Raw genomic sequence first — 17,866 nt, forward strand, 5'->3', positions numbered from 1 at the left:
CCCCAGCCTAAGCTGTTACGAATGCTACACGCTGCCCTTTCAGGAACTGTAATGAATTCTTAACAGCACTACTTGATGCACTGTAGAAACTCAGTGGCTCCTTATAAAAGTGATTGTGTTACAAGATTTATTTTTATTAGAAAAGCAGAATTTCAAAAATCATTTTATTTTGCTTTTTAAATCATTTCATCAATCCAGGTGGAAACACACCATCATCAAACAGGCAAAAACATTAAAAATGGAGAAAAAGATTAACTACCCATTCCCGTAATAAGCTCAATTTAGTAAGAAAATGAGATAAACTTCAAAAAGGCAAAAAACTAAAGGTCTGAAAAATAAGATTCTATTTTTCTGTGTGTGACACTTGAATTTGTAGTCACCAGTGCGTCTGGTTGGCCTGAGAAAGCACTCCCCCTAGCGGACTGTCATAGGAATTTGAACAAAGTTAAACTAGTAATTCCTAGGTCCAAGAGAACACACTGAATAGGAAATTCTGTGTTAAATCGGTAGCTTCCTGTTAGACTGATGGAGAAAGAATTACATTCATTAGCTTATGAATTCTAAACAGCTAAAGATATGTGCAACTAAAATGGTCTTAAATGTGCAAAAAGTCAATCTTTCCCTATTAAACCAATATATATTTTAAATCCTTACAGGTCTAACTTTCAAAAAATACATTAGACCAAAATCAATTCAGAGCTAAATAACTGAAATTATAGTGACTAATAAGATGCTAAAAGATAATCTGAAATGGAGGTTCTTTCATCTAACAAATATTTACTGAATGTGTTACATACTAGGCATTGTTCTAGGTACAGGACATACCAGTGAACAAAACCCAAAAATAACTGCCCTATTTTAAAGGAAAATTATAGTCCTTGAAACTGATTAAATATTTTCATAATTACGTTTTATATTTGTTCTGTTTTTGATGTTTATCTAAAAAAAAAAATTTACACAACATTTAGTAGAGTCATTCATTTCCTTCTTGAACATATACTATACTTTACAAAACTCTAACTCTTTTTGTGCCAGCCGGCATCCTGAGATGACTTGGGGGGCTCAGTAGTTATCAGGGAGTCACTCTGAGCTAGACACCCAGAATTGTCCATGTCCCGGGGAGCAGAGCCCACAGCTGTTCTGGGGGAGTGTTTCCCTGAAGTGCTTTGCTGAACTACTCTCCAAACCAATCTCCTCTCATGCCATGTGGCCTATTTTAAGGTAAGGCATTCCAAATATACCCATATACCCCTTTGATGAATGTTTTTGATGAATATTATTCAATGGTTTTTAACCATCAGTAGCGGGGGGTGGGGGTCACAGGTCACAAGGATTGGCATCAGTGGGTAGGAGCCAAGGAGGCTAAATGAATCCTGCAATGGGATGAGTTTTTTCTCCATGAAGAACTGTCCCACCCACAAAGGCCAATGGTGCCTGCCCAACACTGATCTGTATCACACGGTACAGGAAACTTTATTTTAGTTATATATTTTTTCTACTAGAAAACAAGCCAGATAATTTTAGTATTTCATTTTATTAAATATCCACATGCCATAAAAATTGATGGAAAACTACCCAAGAAAGTGCAAAATCACTTAATAACTGATTTTCTACATCTTGGTTTGGATGAGAAACTCTTATAGGCAAACAGAAGTTATCTAATAAGTACTTATAAAGTACTTACTGCACTGAACAGTTGCAGAGAACAAGAAGAAATCCTGTAACTCAACTCTGAAGACTGTTTTATATATCTTGTTCATAGATTTCTTTAAAATGTATACTTTAAAAATAAATCATATAATTACTCAGACTTGTTTGGCAAAGCCTAAACTTCAGAACATTTGGGAAGAAATCACATGTAAAAGCAATCACTTCAGTGCAATTAAATGCTATTAAAACAACAAAAAAAGTATCCTTCAAAACAGTGGTTCTCCAACATTAGCATGCATCAGAATTTCCTGGGGGAAAGTTTTCTTAAGCTACAGATTATTGGCCCACCTCCAGAGTTTCTGACAAGTTTCCAGGTAATGGTGATGCTATTGGTCTAGATGCCACACTTTGAGAACCACTGTTAAGATATATTCTTCGGAATTCAAACTAATAAGCAATGCCCATATGCAGCTGCTCTTTCTAATAGTAAATAAATAAAAGAATATTTCAGGTATGGATTCATCAAACTTTAAATTTTTAGACTCTTGAAATGTCTGACTTAAATAGATTATTCATCTTGGCTCATAATGATGAGTTCAAAAGACAGAACCAAAGGACAGCCCAGTAGTGGGTAATCCATGACTATATGAAAACATTTACTTACAAAATATACAGCAACTATTAGGGTACATGGACCTTGTTTGCGTCTCCTCCATGCTTCTTCCCTTTAGAAAACCCAGTCTCCTGGAGATACTATACCCAGAATGAGGATGTGACCTATCATGAATGTTCACGTAGAAGCCACAGGGAAGGCCATACTTAAGACTCTGATTCAGGAACTTCCTCATCAGGGCAGCAGTAATATTCCACAAAACATATCTGTCCATCTTCATTTCTAATCATATACTGTAATGAGAGGAATCCTCGGTTATCTGTTCGAATAGATACCTTACAAGACAGGACTAAGGCCTTTGTGGAGGGTTTCAGTAAGGAAATCTTGTATCTGTAGAGGCGTAAAGAAGAAGCAGTTGTTATTTGGACACGCTTGAAGCAGTGCTCATAACTCCAAGTAAAGGACAAAAATTAGCCAAACACTACCAAGTAACAAATATAAGGATAAAATCAAATACTTGTCCAATTTGCTAGTATTTTTCATTTATAAAATTTCATCCACTATCACAACCCCAAATGCCCAAGTACACCCAGCACCCTACTCTTTATATCTTTAGGATGTTATACCTTTAGCGACAGATCGAAAGTTTTACATTTATTTAATAGATATGTGATATTCAACCTCACCTTCATCACGAATATTTTAAGAACTGACCTGTTCACCTGGGTCTGGTTACAATGAAATGATTCCATCAAATCAGAATCTTTGGGATAATCAAGGTGGGAGCTTCCCGCATTCCCAAAAGTAGATAACCTACAGTAAAAAAATGAGCAATTCATTTATTCACTGGTCCAGCAATAAGCCACATTAGGATCTCAGTAAAGAAGACACTTCCTTAAGAAGCTCATTCTGGTGAATGAAACACATAATATAAACAAACGCTGACAATACACTATACCAATTACAGTAATAAAGATTCCCGCAGGATGCTGTGGGAGTTCAGAAGATCTAGCAACTAATAAGCAGCTTTGGAAAAAATCCATCATGAATCCATCAAAATCCAGGGGTGTTTGCCTCAATTTCATTACCTCAATTCTACTCTGATACTCACCTTTCCTCATCCTTCAATCAGAAATCATATAAAAGGAGAGAGAGTTTGAAGAATGATGGAAGACCCTAATCAAACTCATCGGGAAGCCCGGGGTCCTGAGCCCCATCCTCGCCACCACACCCCGGAATTCTGGCTCTTCTGTATCTTAGTCAGACTACTCTTTAGGCGGTTTCACGGTTTTCCTTGCTTGGCAGTGTCAGCAGTTTGTGTGTTTAGCAATTTGTAAATGTTTGTATGTTTGTTTAATCTGCAAGAATTTATTGATCATTTGCTATGGGGTTACCACATTGGTAAGTACTGTGTAAGCACAGTGATAGAAGACCTAGGTGCTAGTCTTCCTCAGGTTCCATCTTTTCTCTCCTCTAAAGTAAGCTCTTTCTCTCTGAGCCATCTTGTCCATACCCAGCCATTATGATGACTCCAAAATCTAAATTTCCATTCTAGACTGATGTCCTGAACTCCATATGTCCAATACTCCCTAGTTTCAGGGGCACCTCAAATTTGACACATCTGGAAAAAAATTTCAACTCCTAGTTTCCCACCACCAAATCATCTCCCATACAGGAGATGAAAGATACCACGATCTATCTAGTTACCTATGCTGAGAGACATCACTTAGGTGGGGATCCTCTGAAATACACTGTTTAAGTGCCCAGATTTTAATTCTTATCACTGCTTAGGTAGCATTTCCATTTTAGTTAATATTTTAACCAATCTTGAGTCAAATTTTTAACTGCTCCATGTCATGATAAGGGCCTGCAATTTTTCTAGAGTAGATGTAAAAAGAACAACATACCTCTCATTCCTTATGTATTTTTAGTTCCTTTACTTTTTAATATTCTGATGTAATTAAAAAGAGAAGAACTATTTAAATCCTCTCTCCAAATTGATTCTAATCCTGAAAATTTCATAATTTGTTGGTTCAAAACATCAGGAGCAGCTTGAGAGTTTTTGACATTGTATTCCTCCTGAAAATTGCCCTCCCTTAGGAAGCTTGCCTCGATCAATCCCCCATAAGTACTCAGGTACTATTCTCTAAGTGTCTCTGTATTTTGGTACTTAGTGGCATGCAATTCTGTTCCTTCGAGGCTGTTTCACATATTTTTCTCTTCACCTTGACTTTAAGCCATTCCCTTCCAAAGTGCTTAAAAAGGTAGATAGGCACACAGTAGGTGACTAATAGATACTTAATGAATGAACCATGTATAGAAAACATCTGTTTCCTTTTGCATCCTATACTAACTTGAAAGGAAAGAAGAAGAGATACCATATGATGTAAACACCTTTGCCAAAAGTTTAAGCCCAAATTTTCCTCGTGATGTAACTTGAGCTACACCAGTAAGTAGTACAATGAAAAGACCATTAGTTTATAAAGTAGGAGACAGGGCTATTCACCTACAAACCAACACTACCTAACTATGAAACTTTAAATACTGAGTTCATCTTCCTGGACCACAGGTTTCCCAATCTATAGAAGTATGAAATAAGAGTAAAAGCTCTCTAAAGATCTGAAAATTCTAGGAACCTGGATAATAAAAGTTCTGCATCCTAAGCAAATGTGTAAGGAGGGAGATAAGAGTAGATTACAGTATTAATTATAATTGCCCTGAGTTCAAGTACCTGAAATAAGGCTTGTCGGGAGACATGGTGATCTGTAGCACTTCACTTGTCATATCCAATTCGGAAAATGCTTCACGGAGCCCCTCTGACTGCAGAATAATTTTATTGATAACATTGGTGCTGCAGAAATCAAAATCCAGAGTCTCCTCGGGTTCCTGAGTATTGATTTTACAGACTGTCACCACTCCTCCTTCTTCCAGAAATAACATCAAAGGGTAACCATAACCTTGGTAACACATCCGAAGTGCAGTTAAAGTCCCTGCAATGGAAATAAATCACATGTTGGGCTTAGCTTTATAATGCAGGTTCCGCTTCTCCTTAAATGATACTTAAATTCCTGAAGATTATTTTATTCTGCCCAATTTCTAACACATATGTATGCATCTTTTTATAAAAAGGTATATTTTCCCTGATAAGTTACGCATAGACAATTCAAACAATAACTAATAAAACTGGCAATGAGAACAAACTGTAACTCTTTGAAATCATTTTCCAGCTTGCCAAAAACACCTCAGAAATAGCTTATTGATTTTATATATCTACAGTTTTCAGGATGGAGAATCTACATGGGCCAATACTGCAAGTAACAGAATTACTAGAGAATAGGCTATGCTCTTTCTCAGAGGTGCAGTGTATGCAACGGTGGACTGCTTTGATACGGTCTGTATGATAATGTCCGTGTATTCGCTGTGATAAGGATCCTTCCAACCTTTCCTATTGCGAGATATTATTTACATTTCCTCAAACTGTAAGATCAAATTGGGAGAAAAGAGAGGGTGGTTCATGGTGGTGTGGATTTTAACACTACAAACCCCTAGAGAGGAGGAGGAATATGACTAGACATTCTATCTGCTTTCTCTTGCTGGATGGAGAGCCACAGTGAGGAATGGGGGAAGGCAGATGTTTTATGAAAAACCAGCTAGGGAATGCTGCATTAGAAAAATGTATAATAATAATGGAATTGTCAGTACAAAATTAAAATATATTTTCTAAAGAACTACAGCTGAACTTTCCCTAGCTAATCTCTAGATTCCTGTGAAATGAAATCATTCTTCAGGGGATTCCTTATAATTTTATATCCATAGCAACTGAATTCACTATTCCTAAAAAAATAAAATATATATTTTAAAATTAAACATTTCAGGAAATAGGCAATTTATAAACAGGACTTAAATAAAAGCAAGCACATTTTGAACACAGTAAACTAAGTGTGAGGAGAATTGGTTTCTGTTTTTCTTGGCCACTAAACTGTAATTCTGAACAAGTTAGGGAAAGGAAGCATTTAATACATACTTTGCAATGTTAAAGCTAACACATATTCAAAGTCTTCTCTTGGCCAGTTCAAATTTAAAATCCCCAAAACTTTGTAAATTAAAAAAAGATTAATATAAATACTTTTGCAAATACGGAAAGAACCATAGTACACTTTCTATTAATGTGAAAAGTTAGAATCTATGATTGTGACCAGTGAAAAATGAATTTGCAATTTCCAAGATATGTTTCTTACTTCTAATAACTTTTCCTGTATTTTTCTGACCATCTGTATAATGCTTTTGTGTCATAATAAAATGGCTCACCTGGCATAGGACTTGACCCAAAAATAGATAAACAGTCTAAAAGGACAGTTAAATTTATTCGAAAAGTAACAGACTCTTCCTGAACTATAAACTCTTGAAATATTCCAGCCTGTGAAAAAAAGTAAACATGAAAATGTATATATATATTAATGAAAACTCACATACAAGGTTCGAGATTTCACTTTATACGTTTTAAAAATAACAATATTGTGCTAACCCCATAAAAATAATTTCTGATTACCAATCAAAACATCTTAAGCTTTTTCAACTATTATCCATTAGAATACTACTACTCAGCATTTAAAGGTCTGATTTCAGCACCATGCAAAACTTTATGAAAGGTCTTTCATCTAGCTTCTTGATCTAAACTATCGCCCACATGACTTTCCCTTGTCTCATTTTTTTGCCCATCGACAGGGCTAAAGTCATTTGGAAAATAGCCAAACAATTTGATAATGCATGAGTGATACTAGTTTTCAATTTCTTTTGAGGACAGGAACCATGTCTTATCTATCCCTCTATACCTGAGGTCACACTGTGCACTTTGGTGTTCAAAAAAATGTTGGATTGGGGTGCCTGGGTGGCTGTTGGATAAGCATCTGCCTTCGGTTCAGGTCATGATCCCAGAGTCCTGGGACTGAGCCCCCCATGGCATTGGGCTCCCTGCTCAGTGGGGAGCCTGCTTCTCCCTCTGCCTGCCGCTCCCCCGGCTTGTGCTCTGTCAAATAAATAAAATCTTTAAAAAAAAAGTTGGATTAAGTCTGAAATCCTCTCTGAACCATACATATATTACTTTGTAATGACAGATTATAACCAATAAAAGGGAAAAGGGAAGTATTGGCCAAGAGCATATACTCTGGAAACAATGTTTGGGTTCTCATCCCAACTCAGCCACTTGTCAACTGCGGGACTGTTGGCAAATCACTTAAAAGATGCCTATTTCCATACCTGAATAAAAGCATTTGCTTGCACACACTTTGCATTTTCAACTGTAACCTTGATTCCATTTTTAGTAGCGAAACACGTAGCATGTTCTCGGAAATGAATAGCCTTCAAGATAGTGGAGAGATTCCTGACGTTGTCAAGGCTGGCCACTAAGCTGTAGTCATTCTCGTCTTGGATCTGTGGGGTTAGGAGGGGCATCGTCCACTGCACATTTGGTCCCAAGGGATGCTCCCGGTGCCAACGCTTGCTGCCGAGAATCACCAAACACCTGATGAGATTCGACAATAAAACTCCGGATCAAAGCTGGCGAGGCCTGCGATGTCAACCTGCGCTGAGGCGAATGGAAGACGCCTGGGCATCGAACTCCGCCGGACAGGGGTTGCACCCCACTTCTGCCACTTCAACTCTCTCACTTGGGGGGGAAATCACTCTTCACTCTAAGCTACGATTTCCTCGTCTTTAGTAAGAGGCTAGTAATACAAGAAAAATTGTGAACAATGAAAACAGGCAACTAACACGGTAGTTCTACGGAGGGCCAGTCCCCCCAAACTGGGACTACGTGTCCCCGCAGAGTCGGGTTTGCGCTGTCCGGTGCCCCCAACCTTAACCCTAACAGAACAGGCGATGGAGGGCGGGCCCCCATTCCTCGAAAGATCCCCGAGTCCCACACAACCCCATTCACCAACCCGTCGAGAGGCGGCATCTACCTACTGGCCCCGGGATCCGGGGCGCGGAAACCTTACCTTTCCGGCGGGATCCGACGCCCGAGAGCCCTTCGCAGCCAGGTCACCGAAGAAGCCGGGCCGCGCCTCCCGGGTAACTGGGGAGGAAACGCAGCCGCTCCCGCCACTCTTTGCAGACCACACAGCCACCTCGGCCACCGTCACCTCAGAGACAGAGGCGGCTTAGAGAGCTGCGCGTGCGTCACCAGAAACCGGAAAAAGGAACCATCGAGCCGGGGGACTGCAGAGCCGAGCGCTCGGTACCATAGAGATCGGAAAGGGGAGCGAGCGGCAGAGCCGGAAGGAAAGCCGAGAGCGAAGGCGGTCAGGCAAGATGGCGGCGACCAAGAGGAAGCGGCGTGGAGGCTTGGCGGTTCAGGCGAAAAAAACAAAAAGGAACGAAAAAGATGCCAAGCAGCCAGCTAAGCTGCGCGACATGGCAGAAGAGGCGGAGGAAGAAGAGAGAGACCGTATCCCAGGCCCCGTTTGCAAGGTAGAGAGGGCTTTCATCCAGGTTACACCTGCGGCTCTACACGCCTTCCCTGGGGCCACCTCCCTGATGAGAGCTTTGCTAATTTCGAAGTTGCCTGTCTGTTACCGGAGCCCGGTCTCAGCTCTCCTCCCGCTCAGACACCGCGCTTACAGCTAGCTCTCATGCACGTGGCCGTCTCCTGGAGGCTGCGGCCGAGGAAGCGGGCGGGCTTCGGAACGGTTCACAGGGAAGCAACCTTTGGGGTACTCAGTCCCAGTGTTGTGTCTTCTGATTACTCCATTTCCCGCCATTGGGGGTGGTATTGCTTTTCCTTAAAGTTATTTCTCGCTGTTGAGTATATATCTTCCAGAAGTTACTAGTCCCCCTCTTCCGCCGTAGCTACTGCCAGTCAGGGATCCTGAAGCTTGTTAGGCGGTCCTTTAAAAAGTTGCTGCCCTCGGGATAATGACTTTGACTTGTCTGATCAGGTTTTCAACTCTTAAGGGATGATGAAAGCTAGACTAGATAGAATGAACTTTTCTCGTATTCAGACTTGTTATATATAGGTCAGGTACTGTACGAAGTTAGTTTTCCTCTGGCTTTGGGATTGCTAAACTAGAATGTGACTTTCTTTCTGAAGTGTTGGGAGTTTGGAAGGAAACTTAAGAACTCATGTAAGTTCGTGGTTTGTATTCAAGAGAAGGTGAACACAAGTTGTTGGGCTTAACTTCCTTTCCGTAAGCTAGGTCGAATACTTTGGACACAAAGATGGTCTTTGTTTTATTTCTATTTTGATTCTATTTTTACTTTCCTGGCCCTTAGCATAGTACTTTAGCAGGTAGTAGGTGATAAATGACCACTATGGTGGCAAGCACTAGGAAAGGCGTTAGCTCTGAGGGATGAAAGATGAGTTTAAATTCTAGCCCTACAGATAATTAATGTCCACGTTTTGAGCTCTTTTGTCATCTGCAAATTAAGAAGAAGAAAATGTGATTTACTTTTTATGAAGAATAAGCTGGACTTCTGGAGGATTTTCAATAAATGTTAGTGCTCCCACTCTTCCCTTAACCTGGAAGGAAATAGGGTAGTATCTATGACCTGAGTCATATTATGAGAAATTCTATGGAAGTACAGAAGGTAGAGGTTACTTTTACCCTAGGACAGTCAGGTAAGGGATCAGCCCTTGAGCTGGATCTCAAAGTAAGGGCACAATTTTAGTATTCAAAAATGAGAGGGAACAATACAAGGGCAAAGAAGAAAAAATGATCAAAGGCATTGATGTGGAGGAAAAATGAAAATAGAGCCAGATTAGCTAAAAGGTAGGGTTGATTTAGGGCAATAGTGAGGTAAAAGTAGAAATGTATTTTAGAATCCAGCGTTAAAGCTATGTTGTATTGGAGTTTGTTTAGAAAATCCTGGGAGGTTAAGGATGTGATTGAAACAGTGCTTTAAAAAGACTAAGCTGGTGCTTGTCGGCCAAACCTATTGGAAAAACACCTGTCTGGGAAGGCTAGCCATTTAGGAGATTTGAGATGATAAGGATCTGAATGTGGGTACTTGGAATGGGAGGGGATTAGGAGACATTAAGAGTTGTTTTTTTTTTTACTGTATATTTATTTTTTTATTATTATCTTATGTTAATCACCATACATTACTTCATTAGTTTTTGATATAGTGTTCCATGATGCATTGTTTGCGTATAACACCCAGTGCTCCATGCAGAACATGTCCTCTTTAATGCCCATCACCAGGCTAACCCATCCTCCTACCCCCCTCCCCTCTAGAACCCTTAGTTTGTTTTTCAGAGGCCATTGTCTGTCATGGTTCGTCTCCCCCTCCGATTTCCCCCCCTTCATTCTTCACCTCCTGATATCTTCTTGTTTTGAAAGCGAAATTGACAGCATTTAGTAGTGCTTATGATATAGGAGAATAGGGCAAATAGATGATTCAAAGCCTGGGGGATGGAAATGATGGTTGCATCATTTAACAGGAAACTTTATTTAAGGTTTAGTTTTCTAGAGTTGAATTTGAGGTATTAAGTCAAATACTTGGTTTATTAGGAGTGGAGAGAGTTCCTTACCTTTCTATAGATTTGACAATTGAAGCTATGGAATGATTATGAGAACTCTGTCCTGGGGAGAACAGAAACCAAAAGAGGGCTAGGAAAGACACTTTGGAGTCAGGAGGAGGAATTGGAGAGATGGAAGAAGAAAAACCAAAAATGAAGAAAGCCAAGGAAAGCATTTCTGGGAGGCAGCCATGGTCAGTGAATACTACTGAGAGATTGTCAGGATTGTTTGGCTTACTCCCTGGAAACTTTTTATGAATATTATTGTGTCTCTACTTACCTTACATACAAGAAGTTAACTTTTCCATTGGCTGTGTTATTTTATTAGAACTAAGGGCTATCTTAGCTTGCTTTTTTGGATAGGGGATCTAAATTTTGTCTTACTAAGAAAAAATGGGGACTTTTTAAGTTCCCTTTTTTGCATAATCACATGATGCCATGATGCTTTGCCATTTCTATCCTATATGACAGATATGTTATGGTTATGGTTATCTGTCATACAGAATAGAAATGGCAAAACATCTAAATAAGGGTTTCATGCTGTTCTTGCCTTCATGTCTTTATTGATTTGCTTGCTTGTTGACTATCTTCCCACATAAGAACAGTGCCTGACTCCTGGTAGGAACTAGTAAATATTAATATTAAAGTGTTCTTGTGAAAGGAATATTGACTGAGGAGTTTGTTCTGAATTCAAGGGTGGAAAGATTCTATGTATAGTGAAACATCTCAATTCCCTGAATTACATACATGGGAGAGAGGCAGAATTAAGGATGAAGTCTTGATACATTAGAGGATGGTGGAGTAGTTAAGAAAGAGATACTTTTAAAACTATCTTTAAAAAGAAAAACAAGGTAGGTTCAGTATGAGATTTAAAAATCTTAACATTTTCTTTTTCTTTAGGGCAAGTGGAAAAATAAGGAACGGATTCTCATCTTTTCTTCCAGAGGAATAAATTTCAGAACAAGACATTTAATGCAAGACTTGAGAATGTTGATGCCTCATTCTAAAGCAGGTGCCTTTATATCATACACTTTAAAAGTTCTTATTTATAAAGTTATCTGTATATTCTCACTTGAAGTCATTGTTTAACCTTGTCATTTGTTCAGCCTTTTCAGGTAAAGAACTCTGTTGCCTCAGAACAGTGACAAGATTTTTCCAATTAATATTTTGTTAGAAATTCTTTACAAAATTCATTAAATATTCCCTTCACTTTCTTAGATATCCTATTATCGAAACATTTCTTGAAGGTCCAGGAGTGCCTTCATTGTAATGCCCTCAGAGGTCACGAGCTGGTTTGCCCTTCGAAGTAATTGAGGACTGCCATGTATTGCTATCTGCATTTTTTTTCTTGAGTTGGCTCCACACCCAGTGTGGGGTCCCACATAGGGCTTGAACTCCCAGCCCCAGGATCAAAACCTGAGCTGAGATCGAGAGTCAGACACTTAACCACTGAGCTACCTAGGTGCCCTACTATCTTTGCTTTTTTTGCAAACAAAAAACCCCGTTCTTATTAGAAAGTTAATGGACCAGAGTGGGATTTGAAGCACGTTTAATTTGGGGCTCAGCCTACTTCTAAACGCCAAGATACTCTTTTGAGCGGTGGTGTATCTTGCAGGCAAGTGAAGTTTTAAGTTTAGAACTGTGGCAGTTCCATCATACAGCTGTTTTTGTGCCTGTGTTGGAAGATGCTTTTGGCTTTAATTCCAGGTAATAACATTGTTCCTTAGGCCCCTGTTTCTCAAACTGGGGTCCGCTGTTAGTATCTTTATATCTCTGAAACTAATAAGAGATCTAATTTTTTTTCTGTGATAATCTGAAACAGTTTTTTTCAGTCCATTTCCTTGACAACTATGATTCAGAATTCAAAGAAACTTTCTTCAGTTCAAATTTTAGTTTCTTCAGTGAGTGTTCCTTAAACTGCAATCCTAGAACATAGTTCAGTTTGTGAGAATGTTTCCATATTTGAAAGGGACTTGTGGAATAGGTAAAGTTGACTAGAAACACTGCTTAGATCATAATTTATGATTCTCGAGGGCTGTTTTCTAATCAGCCATTTTTAGAAAAAATGAACAAGATTTTTAAAGAGGTCATGTGTTTTTAGGTCTAATTTGAAAATAAAATCTCTTTTAAACTGAAGATTGTAAAAACACTTAAAATACTTTTTTAGGGCGCCTGGGTGGCTCAGTTGGTTAAGCGACTGCCTTCGGCTCAGGTCATGATCCTGGAGTCCCTGGATCGAGTCCCGCATCGGGCTCCCTGCTCGGCAGGGAGTCTGCTTCTCCCTCTGACCCTCCCCCCTCTCATGCTCTCTCTCTCTCATTCTCGCTCTCTCAAATAAATAAATAAATCTTTAAAAAAAAAAAAAAAAAAAAAATACTTTTTTAGAAAGCATGTATGATTTGTTTGAAGTAGCTTTGAAATCTTTAATTTACTTTTTTTTTCTTTTTATAGATACAAAAATGGATCGTAAAGACAAGTTATTTGTCATTAATGAGGTAATTTTAGATAGTAATTCAAGTAAAATAAAATATTTTGGAACACTAAAGATAGTTGATTTAAACAATAAGTCAGTTATTCAGTGACTTCTAAATTGTAAAAGGTAACTCAGACAAATTTTCTTAACTCTTCAATAATCTGCCTTATAAATTTTTATATACTGTCTATTCTCACAGTTTAGTGATTCAGTATATATTACTTTTTGATCATTCTTATATTTGTCTTATCTTACCAAACATATTGAAATTTCTGGAAGACAAGGATTATATCTCTTTTTTTCTCATGTACAGTACAGTGCTAAATTTATAATGGGTACTTATTAAAAAACTATCAACATGTACAAAATAAAAGTCCATTAAATATTTTTAAAACCACACATCTTAGAAAGTATTCTGCCAGTATTAAAGGTGATACACGTGGTAATTGCTCTTAAGATACTACAAATTAGTAATAGGTTAATTTTCAAAGTATTGTTGAAGATACTGAACTTATATTTTAAAGCCAACTTTTAAAAATTTAGAGGAATTGTGTTTTAAGTTCATTTCCTTTCACTATTAGAAAGGCTTATTTTATTCATTTAGCATGGATTTTTGAACCTCTGTTATAAATGGCCTTATTCTAGTGCTGTGGAAACCGTTTAACAGAAAAACTGCCCTGTCATCCAGTGGGGCTTACATTCCAATGGGGGATTCAGTCCATGAACAAGTATAATTTCAAGTGAAGATAGGTGAAAAAAAACCAGTTATGAGTTTACAGCAGTTGAGGCTTGACTAGAAAACAACCAGCTTAGTGTTGTTAAGTATTGTTGTTTGTTCTAAGACCAATAGGAAACAAAAGCAGTGAACCTAAGAGTTTTTTTAAGTTGTTAGGTTTAAAGTCTCAAGTAGTTGAGAGTTGATGAGTACTGTATTAGATAGTTTATGAATATTATAGTAATATAAACCTTCAGGATGTTGAAGTTTAATTCAACTTGAAATACGTTTTCTATACTTCTGCCTTTCACCAGTCCCTTAGTGATTTCACAAAATGGAAATCACAGAAATGATAGTACAGATGAGGAAGAAAAATCTTAAATTTCTTGAGCTTAAAATCAAAACGCTAAAGAGTTAAAAATAAAAATAACCATTATAATGGATGTAGTTGGTTCTTAAAGGTTCTTATTTTCCTAAGATTGATGAGGCTAATTGTGGTGTGCTTTATCCCTCGGGTATCTTTTTTTACTTTTTGTAGGTTGAACATGGGAGTATGTTAGGAAGATAGAGGTTCCCAGTAAGCAGAAGAGAGGCCAGAGTATCTTGTTTACCTTAGAATACCTAAGGGGAACTTTAAATGTTTCTTTTTGTGAATTTACCTAGATTTAGACCTTGGTAGCCTATTAACCTGCTTAAGTATTTTTGGAGGAATCTAGATATTAATTGCTTTAGTTCTCATTTTTATTATCTACTTCCTTTTTTTATACTTTGTTTAGGTTTGTGAAATGAAAAACTGCAATAAATGTATCTATTTTGAAGCTAAGAAAAAACAGGATCTCTATATGTGGTAAGAATGTATTAAGTAGGATTTAGGTGGAACTGTTCTTGTAAATGGATTTATTATTTATATCTCTTAGGTTATAGACTTCTTTCAGTCTTTAATATAAAAAGAGGGGGCCAGGGGATGAAACAAATTCATTTGATTTCACAAAAGTTGAAACCTTTAAAGAAAATTAAATATGTGGATGTTACAAACATGGTATGGTGTCTTTTAAACTGTGAGATAGTAAGAATTTACTACATTCTAAATTCTCATTAGTTGAAAAATTTCCTATTTTTCAGGCTTTCAAATTCACCTCATGGGCCATCTGCTAAATTCCTCGTTCAAAACAGTAAGTTGACTCAGTTTAAGATTTTTTTTAAGACAAAATTAAAAATACTCTTTTGGGATAATTGTGCCAAAGTTATGACTACTTTTGTTGTTATATTTTTTCTAGTCCATACCCTAGCTGAACTAAAGATGACTGGAAACTGTTTGAAAGGTTCTCGGCCCCTTTTGTCTTTTGACCCTGTAAGTTTCTCATTTAGTATATGAGGTCTAATCTTCTTAGTCTGCATGGTTGTTTTTTAGTGGATGTAGTTGTGTAATTCAATTTAGTTAAAATTTCAAAAAACCCACAATTTTAAACAAAACACTGCTGTTGTAAATGATATGTTCACTTTATTTTTATAGGCTTTTGATGAATTACCACATTATGCTTTGTTAAAAGAACTCTTAATTCAGGTAAATATCTTTTCTAGAAAGTATTTTTAGTAATATAAATGAGTGTCTCCTTTGGACTTTTTGTTAATTTCTTGAGTCTAAAACATACATGATATGCGCTAGAATGAGAAATTAACATTTTTTTTTTTTTTTAACTAGATCTTTAGTACACCACGATATCATCCCAAAAGCCAACCATTTGTGGACCATGTGTTTACTTTCACCATTTTGGATAATAGGATATGGTTTCGGAACTTTCAGGTTAGCTTTAATTAATTTTTAATTACACTTTGAAATGAAGTAGGATATAGAGCATATAGCATTTGTAGAAGATGCAAATAATAAGTCCTTTTGTTTTAAATAGCTTTTTGCCCCCACAGACTCGTAGCAGTTAACTACTATCTCATACTTTACCTACTTCTCTACTTACTTTTTTCCACGGCTATCAGTTGGTGTGGTGTAAGGGTTTGCTAACATGCAACTATATATTCAGTAAGATACAAGTTTCTCTCTAAAGAGGTTGGAATCTGGGGGTGGAGGTTGTTAAGACTTAGAAAAATATGATCCCTGTAGAATGCATTCAATGAGAACTGTGAGATGAGTCATACAGCGACTCATTTAGGAGGAGAAGTGATTCTGGAAATCTTGAAGCAAGAGTTTGGCAGGATAAGAAGTCAGAAAGGTAGAGAGGTGGAAAGAACAGCATGTGAAGTAATCTGGGTTCTTTCCTGCATGGGTTGTTGGATACCTTGCAGTGTGAGTTAAACATAGCCCCTTAGCCTCTGAGGGCAGACATACCTGAACCAACAGTGTTGTGTTAGTATTTGTAGTTCAGAAGTTGCCTCTTAATTCCACAATCAGGAGCCATTCAAAAATAAATTTGGCCATGTATCCTTTTATATACTAATCTAATCTAATTTGAATTAGATGTCTAAATACAATTTAGGGGTTGACTTAAATTTTAAAAGGGTTCTCAACAGGGTGCTTTAATACATTCTGTTACAGTGGTAGCAGTTTTTAAAATTCATTTTAAAATTCATTCAGTATGTGCACTGTGAGAAGCAAGATAAGGACCAAATTGAAATTACTCAATTTTGAAAGAACACCCTGAAAAAAAGTTAGTATTTTCCCATGACAATTACCCATAACTAGTAATATATTTCAGAAAATACATTCCACCTTAATTTAATTGGTTCTCACTTGTTTTAGGCATATTTGTAATGAGGTTATAGCCTAACTTTGAGGAATAGTATATCCAAACCAAAATGAAATGTTTCCTTTTATTGAAGATCATAGAAGAAGATGCTGCTCTTGTAGAAGTAGGACCTCGCTTTGTCTTAAATCTCATAAAGATTTTCCAGGGAAGTTTTGGAGGACCAACTTTATATGAAAATCCTCACTACCAGTCACCAAACATGGTAAGCTATTTTTGTTGTTCAGTGGTCCCTGGATGCCCAGAACTCTCTGGCCAAAATGATTCTGTCAAGCAATTTCTGTTAACTGTGAAACTAAATTTGTTTTTTTGCTGCATACAGTCTTGCAAATTACTACTTTTTTTTAATGACAAAAGTGAAGGGAAAATAGGACTCATAAGTGAATGTCCTCACCATATGTAGTATGTTTTTATTTTGAAAGCATCTGATATTTTTTTGTTTTTAGCATCGGCGTATCATAAGATCCATCACAGCTGCAAAATACAAAGAGAAACAACAAGTGAAGGATGCACAGAAAATGAAAAAGAAAGAACCAAAGACTATTCTTCCACATGATCCCACTGCAGATGTTTTTGTTATACCAGCTGAGGAAAAGCCGATAGAAATACAGTGGGTAAAACCAGAGCCGAAAGTTGATTTGAAAGCAAGAAAGAAAAGGATTTACAAAAGGCAAAGAAAAATGAAACAGAAGATGAACAGTGGGAATGCAAAATGAATCAGTGGATAACTAACTTTTCAGTAATTTTATATTTATTTTGTATTCAATGTGTAAATACTTTTTATTATCCAGGACTACCTTGTATCTCATTAGTGTGGCATTTAAGACAAAAATCAAATTAAAATTTGTGGCTTCCGTGGTGTGTATGTTTTTCTAAATATCACCATTAGTGATATTTAGAACTCATCAGTTAATTTCTGTTTTTTTGTTTTTTTTTTTCAAAGCTTGTTTGGTGTTACTAAAAATTTAGCTCACCTCAGGTTTAGGCCTGTTTTCTTGGATTAAAATTTGGGGTTTAGCAAAGCTGAAATTCAAGCAGATTTATTGGGTCATTATTACTTTTAAAACAATGAATTAGGCACTTTTGAGAGCTTAGTTTCGGATGGTAAAGTGCAGATAGACTGGTAGAAATAAAAGGCATCTTA

At 37.2% G+C, this 17,866-nt stretch overlaps 2 protein-coding genes across 4 annotated transcripts; one reads left to right on the plus strand and one right to left on the minus strand.

Moving 5' to 3' along the window:
* Positions 1 to 150: 150 nt before the first annotated feature.
* On the minus strand, positions 151 to 8,436 carry LOC118006480 (cell cycle checkpoint protein RAD1). 3 transcript variants are annotated; one of them, XM_034999154.1, is made up of 6 exons: positions 8,260 to 8,436; positions 7,520 to 7,763; positions 6,572 to 6,680; positions 4,995 to 5,253; positions 2,978 to 3,076; positions 151 to 2,653 (listed from the first exon to the last, which is right to left on the minus strand). In XM_034999154.1, exons 2-6 carry the CDS (start codon positions 7,712 to 7,714, stop codon positions 2,470 to 2,472), a joined length of 846 nt encoding a protein of 281 aa, XP_034855045.1. In that variant the 5' UTR covers positions 7,715 to 7,763; positions 8,260 to 8,436; the 3' UTR covers positions 151 to 2,469. The 3 variants fall into 3 exon arrangements, with proteins under 3 accessions (XP_034855045.1, XP_034855043.1, XP_034855044.1); XM_034999152.1 differs by having other exon boundaries at positions 7,520 to 7,784; XM_034999153.1 differs by having other exon boundaries at positions 7,520 to 7,986.
* A 119-nt stretch (positions 8,437 to 8,555) lies between these two features.
* Positions 8,556 to 17,577, plus strand: LOC118006487 (ribosome biogenesis protein BRX1 homolog). The gene is made up of 10 exons (XM_034999163.1): positions 8,556 to 8,731; positions 11,679 to 11,790; positions 13,230 to 13,273; positions 14,743 to 14,813; positions 15,089 to 15,138; positions 15,244 to 15,317; positions 15,480 to 15,530; positions 15,669 to 15,770; positions 16,799 to 16,927; positions 17,169 to 17,577. The coding sequence occupies exons 1-10, from the start codon at positions 8,573 to 8,575 to the stop codon at positions 17,436 to 17,438; spliced, it is 1,062 nt and encodes a 353-aa protein (XP_034855054.1). The 5' UTR covers positions 8,556 to 8,572; the 3' UTR covers positions 17,439 to 17,577.
* Positions 17,578 to 17,866: the final 289 nt, after the last annotated feature.

The sequence above is a fragment of the Mirounga leonina genome, unplaced genomic scaffold (assembly GCF_011800145.1).
Source record: "Mirounga leonina isolate KUSES-001 unplaced genomic scaffold, KU_Mleo_1.0 Mir_97, whole genome shotgun sequence".
Classification (NCBI taxonomy): Eukaryota; Metazoa; Chordata; class Mammalia; order Carnivora; family Phocidae; genus Mirounga; species Mirounga leonina.

What these genes read in the sequence shown, in the direction of transcription:
- LOC118006480 (XM_034999154.1), bottom strand. Translation starts at nt 7,714, where the DNA reads ATGCCCCTCCTAACCCCACAGATCCAAGACGAGAATGACTACAGCTTA. An exon ending in TGGGTCAAGTCCTATGCCAG is followed by an intron (nt 5,254 to 6,571) that starts GTGAGCCATTTT and finishes TTTCCATTGCAG; the next exon opens with GGACTTTAACTGCACTTCGG. An exon ending in AACCAGACCCAGGTGAACAG is followed by an intron (nt 2,654 to 2,977) that starts GTCAGTTCTTAA and finishes ACGCCTCTACAG; the next exon opens with ATACAAGATTTCCTTACTGA.
- LOC118006487 (XM_034999163.1), top strand. Translation starts at nt 8,573, where the DNA reads ATGGCGGCGACCAAGAGGAAGCGGCGTGGAGGCTTGGCGGTTCAGGCG. An exon ending in TCCCAGGCCCCGTTTGCAAG is followed by an intron (nt 8,732 to 11,678) that starts GTAGAGAGGGCT and finishes CTTTTTCTTTAG; the next exon opens with GGCAAGTGGAAAAATAAGGA. An exon ending in TATGGTTTCGGAACTTTCAG is followed by an intron (nt 15,771 to 16,798) that starts GTTAGCTTTAAT and finishes CTTTTATTGAAG; the next exon opens with ATCATAGAAGAAGATGCTGC.